Genomic DNA, 10,807 nt, shown 5'->3' with positions numbered 1-10,807 from the left:
GTTACTTAACCAAATAAAAGGACATGTGTGACTCATTTGCTGCAGAGCATTTTTGGATTTGAAAGATCTGACCCTTGAGGTAGCGTTACACTTGAATGGATTTAATAGAGTACTCATATGGATTTAGGATTTTAGAAGACTTGAGAGAAATAAAACTGTTGTACTTTGAATTGAAGTCTTTACATCATTTATTCGTTCAATTAGAACATTACTGGTATTGAACTAATACTGTAGTAAAGTGATCAACTACAACATACAACAGTAATCAGTTACCTTACATAAGGAATGTGTGTAAGACATGGCGATATGTACAAACTTTAGTCTAGTGCTGCTTAAATTTCTCAAAGCAGACTTTGTTTTATGTCCGTACCATTTATGCTGTGATTGGAGCCCAGCCTGACCTATAAAGTGTTGTAACTGCTGCTCCATTTGTCCAGCCCTAACAAGTTAGAAGTATGAACATATTTTAAAGTTCATTTTTTAAAAGTTAACTCTCCATAAATACAGACTTGGACAAAATTGTTGGTACCCTTTGGTCAATGAAGGAAAAACCCACAATGGTCACAGAAATAACTTGAATCTGACAAAAGTAAGAATAAATAAAAATTCTATGAAATGTAACCAGTCAAAGTCAGACATAGATTTTCAACCATGTTTCAAATGAAGAATAAAAATAAAAAAAGTAAGTAAACTCATGGAACAGGCCTGTACAAAAATAACAATGGTTTGGGTATATATAGAGAGCTTTTAAAGACACCCAAAGCACTTTTTATTGTTCATACACTCACATTCACACACTGCCAGTGATGACAAGCTACTATGTAGTCACAGCCTCCCTGGGGAGGTCTGACAGAGGAGAGGCTGTCATTTTGTGCCATCGGCCCCTCTGACCACCACCAACACAGGCAAGTCGGGTGAAGTGTCTTGCCCAAGGACACACCAGCAGAATTGCCCTGGCAGGAGCTGGTATCGGACCTGTTAGGGATTTTATCAATCACCTAATACCTGCAGTCAAAGAGAAAAGAGAGACAGTTAACCAGACAAGTTACTGTTTGCAGAAAGGGCAAACGCTCATGCAACGGTTGAGGCTTACAACTGCAAAGAACATCAGCCCTTCAAGTTTATTTATAATATGAGATAAGATAGGGACAGAAGGTGTGTGGAAATGAACGTGTGTGTGTGTCTGAATGGTTTCAGGAATGTGTGGGTGTGTCTGAATGAATGAGAATGCTTTCAGGCAAAGAGTAATACATTCAGTTAATAGGATTAATGATCAAGAAATAATGAACCATAAAATTTCTATAACAGAGCCCATGACCCTCCGATCATGAGGCAACCCGCTCTACCTCCTGAGCTACTGCTACCCCACAAAATGATGGTACCCCTAACTTAATAGTTTGTTGCAGAGCCTTTTGAGATAATCACTGCAATCAGACGATTCCTGTAACTGCCAATGAGACTTCTGCACCTATCAGCAGGTATTTTGGCCCATTCCTCATGAGCAAACTGCTCCAGTTGTCTCAGGTTTGAAGTGCACCTTTTCCAGACGGCATGTTTCGCCTCCTTCCAAAGATGCTCAATAGGATTGAGGTCAGAGCTCACTGAAGGCCACTTTAGAATAGTTTAATGTTTTGATCTTAGCCATTCTTGGGTGTTTTTAGCTGTGTGTTTTGGATCATTGTCCTGTTGTAAGACCAATAACACGTGACTGAGACCAAGCTTTCTGACACTGGCCAGCACATTTCTGTCTAGCATCCCTTGATAGTCTTGAGATTTCGTTGTACCCTGCACAGATTCAAGACACCCTGTGGTGCAGCGAAGCAGCCCCAGAACATAACAGAGCCTCCTCCATGTTTCACAGTAGGGACAGTGTTCGTTTCTTGATATGCTTCATTTTTCCTTCTGTGAACATAAAGCTGATGTGCCTTTGCAAAAAGTTCCATTGATGTCTCATCTGTCCATAGGACATTCTCCCAGAAACTTTGTGACTTGTCAACGAGTAGTTTGGTAAATTCCAGTCTGGCTTTTTTATGATTTGTTTTTAACAATGGTGTCCTCCTTCATCGTCCCCCATGTAAGTCACTTTGGCTCAAACAACAATGAATGGTGCGATCTGACACTGATGTTACTTGAGCTTGAAGTTTACCTTGGAACAGTCTAAAAGTTTTTCCGGGCTCTTTTGTTACCATTGGGATTATCCGTCTCTTTGATTTGTCATCAATTTTCCTGCTGTGGCCACGTCCAGGGAGGTTGGCTACAGTCTCATGGAAATTTAATTTGTAGTCACAGGACCATCTAGCTGCTTGGAGATGGTCTTATAGCCTTCACCTTTAACACGTGTGTCTATCATTTTCTTTCTAATCTCCTGAGACAACCCCTTCCTTCACTTCCTCTGGTCCATGCTGAGTGTGGTACACACCATGTCACCCAGCAACACAGTGACTACCTGGAGCCCTATAGATAGGCCCACTCACTGATTACATGATTGTAGACACCTGTGATGCTAATTAGTGGACACACACTGAATGAACATGTCCCTCTGGTCACATTATTTTCAGTCTTTTCAAGGGGTGTCATCCTTTTGTCCCGGCCTGTTCCATGAGTTTATATTTTTTTAATATTTCAGTTGAAGCATGGTTGAAAAGCAATGTCTGACTTTCAATGGATACATTTCATAGAATTTTTATTTATTCTTACTTTTGTCAGATTCAAGTTATTTCTGGGACCATTGTGGGTTTTTCTGTCATTGACCGAAGGGTACCAACAATTTTGTCCGCGTCTGTATCAGCTAACTTTGCAGGATTACAGGTACTAACCAGTGTTGTTGGTATTTGCACATTTTTGTTTTAGTTGTAAGTTCACAGGTTTAATGGGTGAATCCATGGTGACCAAGTGAGTCAGGGGTTTTCTTTAGAGTGAGTACAAACCCTATTATCTTTCTGTGTTTAAGTAAAATATGACACTGCAGTGTGTTGCTGGAGGTCCTGACCTCCTCTTGCCTCTGCTCCGCTTTGCTGGGAGTTCCGTGCAACGAGCTGCAAACACAGAATACCCCAGATTGCATAACAACAGATGTTCTCTGGGGAAACTAAGGTTTACGGCCCTGAAATATATCCAATTCAGCTGTGTGTTCCCTCTCCCGCTCAGGGCCTCCCCTCCTCATGGCACGAGACTCCCCAGCGTCTCGTCCTGTCTTCATCTACCTTACTCTTTTGTCCTCCCCCTCCCACTCTGGATTTCCCGTCTCTGTTGTTCACAGCCAGACGCAGACTCCGCCGCACTTCTAGACATTGCCCTTGTCTGCACATGGAGCTTGTAATATGCAGCACGTGGTTTTCTGTAGTTATGTCTCCACAAAAATGCAATACTGCTGTTGTGAAGCATGGCATTTAGGAGTGGATCATTGCAGTTGGATTATTTGCGTCCCAAGGGGTCTACCAGATTGCACAGTAGTTATGTAGCTCATTTAGAAAGCAAAAACTTTATTTTTAGCCTTTTTTATAGCAAATTTGAGTGCTTTACTTGGGAATGGAGCAACGTAGGACTCATCATTTAAAGACTTAATCATTTGACCTGAATTGTAACAGCCTCTAGTGTGAAACAAACAACTTGTACTTATTAATGGTTGAAATAAATACTGCTGAGACAAATAAACTGTTGCATTTATTCAGAAATACAAGACAAGACATAAGTGACTATAGGAACGTTCAGTTCATTTTATCCTTTAGTCCTAGAATAATTTAGGTACATTTGAAGAACTGAAACTGTCCTGGAGGTAGCAACAGCTGAGTGTTTCTGTGTGCTGTGTCTCTTCTCCTGGACGTCTGTGAAGGTTCTCGCCCCTTGTTGGTCGGCTTCTCCTCCACCCCGCTGGGAACATGCAGCCTTGAATCTGAAATGTGTTTACATTTTGAGCATGTTACAAATTATCTGCTAAGACTAACTTTGCGTGACTTGGCAGAAGCCTTCACCTTACTCAGATGTTGTTTGGGTCAATCGTATTTCATAGGTTTGCTCTCCCGATTCCACCGTCTTGATCTGACAGGGGTTCTCCAAGCCAGATGTGAACTCAGGCCAAAGGTTCTTCGTGTTCGTCATGTTCGTGGTTTTCTTTTGGAGAATACACACTTGTGTTTATATAAGTGTGTGTGCATGTTCTGGCAGACTGCCAGCACATCTTCTATTGTTTTATTTTTTCTTTCTATTTAAGAGGTCCCCTTTTTTACGTTACTGCTGTGACTAGAGCAGTGAACCTTCTGTTGTCAAGTAGAGAGTTTGCCATCAATCTGCAGTGTTTGCCTTTGAGTGAAACTGCATCATCTTAAATATTCAGGAAACAATAAATAATCGTCTGGGCAAAACTTTAAGGTAAACATGAGATGCTGTAGTTGTTTCTCTGCAGGCTTAGATTATGAAGATCAGACGGTATGATGTGTTTGAATAATCTTAATTTGATCAAAAATAAACAGAATAAACTACATGTAAACTATGTGCACATGCATGTTCAAGTTCCTCCAATGCTTGTAATGTCATGGTTCTAATACTGGCAGGATAAAGATGTGGTTCATTACATGGTGATGTAGGCAAAGAAACCGTGAAAAATATCTAATACATTTTTGTTAACCAGATGAACTCTATAAGCATATAGAAATTAATTTATTTATAGGTCTTTTATACCCTCTAGTGGAGAAAACAACAGGAAATCAGTCCATAAGACCTTATCCAGGTGGAACGACACACCGTAAAAAGGTACTTTTTATACATTTGCTTTAAATAAAGAAATAAAAGTGATGATTAATGATAAAGTCCTACAATGTAAAGCTTAAACAATGTTTCTGAAATTAATTTTCACTCATTTTCTGATTAAATAAAGGCATCTCTCATGGTAAAATGGGAATGTCTAAACAGAAAGCGAAGAAAGTATCTTTACAAATAAATATGCAGTCTTTTGGTGTACAGGAGTATTAGCTCTGAAAAAGAGGATATAGCTCACACACGTTGCTTACGTTGTGTTTTAGTCTGGATGTCAGCAGCAGCAAAATACTTTAGCATTTCAAATTAACACTTTAATAAAGAAAAGGGAGTCACTGAGCAGCTACAGTGCATTTGACCAGAGTCAATGCAGGAAGGACAGATCACACACACACACACACACACACACACACACACACACACACACACACACACACACACACACACACACACACACACACACACACACACACCAGTCTTTCTTGTTTTACTGCGTGTTATTTTGATCTAGTCCACATTCTGTACAATGATCAAAGACAAGTCCAGCTTGCTTCAGCACTTCTTGTTTGAATCAAAAGTCCGACCCGGTTCTTTACAGGTCTCCTCCTCTGGTCTCACACGGATGATCCTTGCAAATAATTACATCATTGACTGAACTTTCACTGTAGGTTTGCTGAGATTTCTATGAATTTGAGCTTTGGTGTCTTCCTTACCTGAGTGTCCAGGTTTGCTGTTTAGAAAGTACACAGTCGGAGGTTGGAGCGAGATGTTTGTGATGAAGCTACATGTGTATTGAGATATACGATATAAATGTGAATGAAGTCCTTCACTTTTTAAGTCCTTAGCCCCTTTTACTCCACTCTCCTCTCCTCCTCCTTGCATTTCATCGGGATGAAGTGAGATGCCACATTCTCCCTCCTGGTCCGGTTCCCCCGCTGTGGCATTCCCTTCTGAGACAGCGTTATGTACATTTCATTTGTTTTGTTCCACTTCACAGAGGCGTATGCATTGAAGTAGTTTTCTAGGAAAAATTCCTTGAAGTTGCAATTTTCACTGTAGATCCTCTGTAATGAAAAACAAATGGTCAGTTCTTGGTCCTGATGATACTAAGAGATGTAGTAGGGCTACCTGACTGCATCGCCGCTGAACTCAGCCTTACCTTTCCTTTCAGCTTCCCGTTCTTGCTCATAGAGATGTAGTACTGGCTCTTGACACCTTTGATGGCCAGGATTCCTCCCTCGGACACAGTTCTGATCTCGAGGATGCCTGCCAGACGGTTCAGAAAATGAGACATGTTGCAGAACAGATAAGAAACTGTCACCCTCCATCCTGACCTCAACATTCATCTTCATTAACAAAGAAAAGGGAAGTTGCTGTGATGAATCAGTCAGTGGTCTCTCTGGCTCGGTTCAAGTCTTGTTAACTTGCCTGGGTGGCCGTTACGCAAACCATAACCTATGCCACTGGCACATATGGGAGACAGATTAGGCCTCCCTCCCATGGGACTGAGGAAACTACCTCCTTGCACGTGCTTTGCATGCCACAATTTAGATGTGCTCGTCAGATTTGTGAGAAGGTAAAAATGGCCAAGCTAGCTTTTTGGGGGGAATTATTTTTAAATTCTACTCAATATTTTTACACATAAATTATTAGAATACGTAGCATAGATTTTTTGCACTTGCGGTTTTTAAGTGTAATGTTTCAAAGCTGTAATTCATTTAAAGTTCAGTAAAAAGGGACCTTTTACATAGAAGGTATTTGCAATTTAGCACATCAGTATACTCACCTGGCTACTTTCTATGTAAATCCTTTCATCTATTATAATTGTAGGTTTTTATCTGTGTGTATGGTTTGTTCAGCACTTTGTTTGACCGCAGGCTGTGTGAGAGTGTTTAATAAATAAAGGTTGTGGCTGAAAATAAAGTAAAGAAATATAAAGTTTTGCTTTGTCTTTTTTGGTAGCATTGAGATGTTAGATTATAAATATTTAACGCTGAGACTCAAATTTCATTCTTAGATAAACATTATTTTATATCAAGAACAAAAATGAGATCCAGATGCCGGATGGGATTTTTTCTCTGTTCTTGATATAAAGCTTTGAATGCTTTTCTGTTTGAAAAATTCTTTCATTTGACAGGCAAAGGGAGAAAAAAAGAGCAATAGCTATTAAAACCTGTCAGAATGACAGTGAGCATGCACACACATCAGCGTTTGCCAGATTACAAACAGATGGTCATGTCCCAATCTGGGAATTTAGTGTGTGCTTTTCTTACACTTCATGTTGGACCAGATATTCTCCTCATCCTGCTTCTGTGATCTGCTGATTAAGTTTTGTTCATCAGGATTAAAGGTAAAATTCATTTAATTCCCTGATGCATTCAAAACCAGTCAACCATTTGTGTCCTTTATGTTTGGGGAAGCCAGAGATGTATGGATGAGCTTTCTTGTAGTAAAACTAATATTAGTTATTTTGTTCTCTGTGAAAACTCAAAACACAGGCCCAAACATACATTAAAAAACCTTTTCCCAGATTAAACAGATTTCCATCATTTGTCAGATAAATATTTATTCTAATTTCTCTGGAAAGTCTCACATTTACTGTTCTGAATTAAAGGCTTTGCCTTTTAGTTAGACACGAATAGTGTCTGAAAACATTGACTGATAAAAAGGTTTACACACTTTTTATTTCTAAAGATGTTTTAGAAAAGCTAGAAGTGTACACGTTTGAACTAACAGATCCTGATCTGCACCAAAATGTTATGTTTTCCTCCAACTCTTACACGGTTTGTAAAATATATCTCATCTTTAAAAAAAATCTTTTCTTTAAAACCTTTTTCTTATTAATGGACAGGCCTATATGGAAATGGCTGTGCGCTGCCTTCATGCTGCTTTGTATTCATTTTAATACCCTAAAAGTAAATTGTTAAAATTTTAAGACTATAATTTGTGTTTTACATAATAATTTAGCAATCTTAATTTAAATTAAACTGTTTTGTTTACTATAAAAGTTAATATCTATATTGTTACATTAACTTGTTTGCTTTAGAGGTCTATTTTTACATAAATGTAGATTGTAGTGTTATTAGTGATTATGTGGGCCCTTGTTTATAAGCCTATATAAGTATATAAACTTTGGCTTCTGGGAAGTCTTTCTTACTGAACTGTGCCTTCTGTGAATGTGTATTCCAGTGGGTCATGTGAAGAAATAATAAACAAATAAATAAATAAATAAATAAATAAATAAATGAATAAATGAATGAATAAAGTATATTCCTTAGTTTGGTCAAACAACATTGGTTCAAAAAATATATTTAATTTTTATAATATGACTCCCAAAATGACCAGCATTTTTTTTATTTTGAAAGGGAGAAAACTTTGAAAAAGAAAAGAAGTGAATAATTAAAAACATTTTCCAGATGTTTTGAGTTTTGATCCAAGAACAAATGTGTTGGAAAGGACCTCAGCTTTTTGTCACAGGAGCACAAGATTTTTCTTTTTTTCTTCCTTTAAAAGCTTATCTGTAATCAACTCATACTATTTGTCCACTGGAGTCAAAAATATGACATTCATTGTATAAACAACCACTTGGAGCTGACGTCGTCACCGGACCGTTGGTCGGACTCACTCTGCTAGTAGCGTGCACCTGTCAGCCACGTATGGGCGTATCAAATTTTCTGTCTGTCAGTGCCAGTTGTTGCAAAAGCATCTTTTTCTTCTTTAAAGCCAACATTCCTCCCTGCCACACTGCCAGATAGGAGGAAACGATAACTACACACAGCATCCTCACCCTGACCAAGGGTCTCGCTTCAATCTGTAAACATGAACTTGCAAAAGCAAAGCTGATTCCAGCCCTCTAATTTAAACATCAACTTGTGGGTTATTGCAGTTGCTTCGACAAGCAAATGACATTGCTAATTATGAATTTGTGCATTAATTTCCATGTCAGAATTGTTATGACAGGTTTTTTTATTTTATCGGTTTAAAAGTTTGAGGTCACAAGGGTTTGGCACCACCAAAAGCCTTCAACTTCCACCATTAACATCCCATATTTGGTGCCTGCGCTGGTTCATCTTCCCCCTGTCTCTTCTCTACCACACTTACACATAAACTCATTAAAATATTCATTACATGACATCACAGATGTGACTCATCATGTCCAATCATGCCACAGTTCAAGTAACATTTAAATAAAATGCATTTTGTGATTTTCTTACTGTTGCAGTTGGTTGGATCTTGAGTCCCCCTGATGTTACCGGACTCATCAATGGTTAGGAACCACTGCGTTCGGCTGAACAGCTGCCGAATGCGCACGTCTCCTCCCTCCATGTAATCATAGTTCCTTGTGTGGCGCTCGTGTTTGGAGCAGTTCATGATGGCAGCACGTTGCTCTGGAGTGCAGTCACTGTAGACCACACACACACAGCCAAACAGAAATATCGCATGCAGGTGGAGTCCCCAGAACAGATTTTGAAGTTTCCAAGTCAGCATCCATTTGTGCATTATAATACAATGCTGTGAGGATCCGTGAACAACATACTGAAAAGTGAGCTAGAGAGCCGAGAGTGATGCCTCAGCTCGGTGACCCCCTGACCCCCGCCTTCAACCTCCCGGTCCTGGTGTCAAGGATTCCTAACGAGGCGTTGAACAGCGTGGTTGGGCGGGAGACTTTATTTGGTGAGAAGACTCATAAAGAAAGCTTCTGATGATGTCTTTTATTAGTCCTCAGTCACAGTGCAACACTTAGCTCTCCATCCTTCAGAGACAATAGTCCAACAAGCAGTGTCATAATCCAAGTTAGGAAGACTTGTGCAGATGTCACTATAAAAAAAATCAGAAATGTTTTGCTGGATTTTGTACAACAAGGTGATAATTATATACATACATATATATAAAAAACAAAAACATAAATGACTGTGTGAATCTTCCATATTCAAACTTTTGCTTTATGAGGTTAATCACACACGTCTAGTAATTGTTGTAATAAATCACAATGGATTACTTCACCCACGTTTTTAATCTCTCCTGTGTCGACACATGCAATCTAAACAAACAGAAATATGCTGGTTTGCTTAATAAAAGAGAAAACCTGTAGTTTAATGACTTACATGTGCTCTGAGTGATGACGGAAGTTTCCAGACGTGGGTTCCTTCTCAGAAAGACCTTTAGGTCTGAAGACGTGGTCTCAGTGGTAAAGCAACCTCACTGATGCAGAGAGGCAGAGTGAGCGCTGGGAGCCGCTGTCAGTCCCCATGGATGTTTCCCTGTTTCTGGCATGCTGACTCTATCTTACACTGTCCCTGTGTTCTCGGCTCAGATAAATGCCTCTTGCTGACCTCACTTGAGAGCAATTAGATCTCAACCAGTCAGCTGTCCATGGCTGAGTTGTAGCTGAGAAACACCCTCCGCCTGCCCCACATTGTCTCTCACTCTGCAGACATAAGAGGGAGCTATAAACTCTTCAAATACCCCCGTCGGTGTGCACCGGCTTTAAAAACTGTTGTATGCTTGCTCATTCTTTCATATAAAACCTCTGTGTCTACTCCTGCTAACATCTACGCAGATTATTTTTTACAATTCTGACTCACATTTACTCAGCGGATAGTTTGGATACAAACTTTAATGACAACCTGTTAAGTTTCCTTTCAGTTTAAATGTCAGATTTAATTAGTGGTTTTGCGTGGCAGCGCTGAATAATTTCTGAGGATTTACTGACCCAACTTCAAACAATTCTCTCTCATTCTAATCAAGCACAATGAGGGAAGCAGGTATCCATCCAGGGTTAGACTTCAGAAGACTTAATTTTCCAGAGGTACTCATCTCCAAGTCAGGGGTCATCAGTCCTTCACGTGTTGTGTTTGTATTTAAAAATCACAATTTATTGCCCCACACCTGGCTCTCCCACTTCAAAAGTTTATATGAGCCGTAATGATGAGCTCTTCTGGGAAAGTCAAGTGCCGGCCTGAGAGAGCGGGGCGTTAGACCGGACCAGGTCTCCTACTCATTCCTAAACTGGTGCTCATAAAGATCTGGTCTTCTAGTCGTGACTCCAGCTTGT

At 39.7% G+C, this 10,807-nt stretch overlaps 1 protein-coding gene across 1 annotated transcript; it reads right to left on the bottom strand.

The window, feature by feature from the left end:
* Window positions 1–3,645: 3,645 nt before the first annotated feature.
* fgf7 (fibroblast growth factor 7) lies at window positions 3,646–10,536 on the bottom strand. Its single transcript, XM_070554502.1, has 4 exons — window positions 9,858–10,536; window positions 8,967–9,570; window positions 5,912–6,018; window positions 3,646–5,816 (listed from the first exon to the last, which is right to left on the bottom strand). Exons 2-4 carry the CDS (start codon window positions 9,250–9,252, stop codon window positions 5,604–5,606), a joined length of 606 nt encoding a protein of 201 aa, XP_070410603.1. The 5' UTR covers window positions 9,253–9,570; window positions 9,858–10,536; the 3' UTR covers window positions 3,646–5,603.
* Window positions 10,537–10,807: the final 271 nt, after the last annotated feature.

This window comes from Nothobranchius furzeri, chromosome 9 (genome assembly GCF_043380555.1).
Source record: "Nothobranchius furzeri strain GRZ-AD chromosome 9, NfurGRZ-RIMD1, whole genome shotgun sequence".
In the NCBI taxonomy this organism is placed as follows: Eukaryota; Metazoa; Chordata; class Actinopteri; order Cyprinodontiformes; family Nothobranchiidae; genus Nothobranchius; species Nothobranchius furzeri.
This window is presented reverse-complemented; position numbering and strand designations above follow the sequence as displayed.

Excerpts from the sequence above, each read along its gene's own strand:
- fgf7 (XM_070554502.1), bottom strand. The coding sequence starts at position 9,252 with ATGCACAAATGGATGCTGACTTGGAAACTTCAAAATCTGTTCTGGGGA. Across the intron at positions 6,019-8,966 it reads AGATCCAACCAACTGCAACA|GCATCCTCGAGATCAGAACT; the intron begins GTAAGAAAATCA and ends ACCGTCTGGCAG. Across the intron at positions 5,817-5,911 it reads ACGGGAAGCTGAAAGGAAAG|AGGATCTACAGTGAAAATTG; the intron begins GTAAGGCTGAGT and ends TTTTCATTACAG.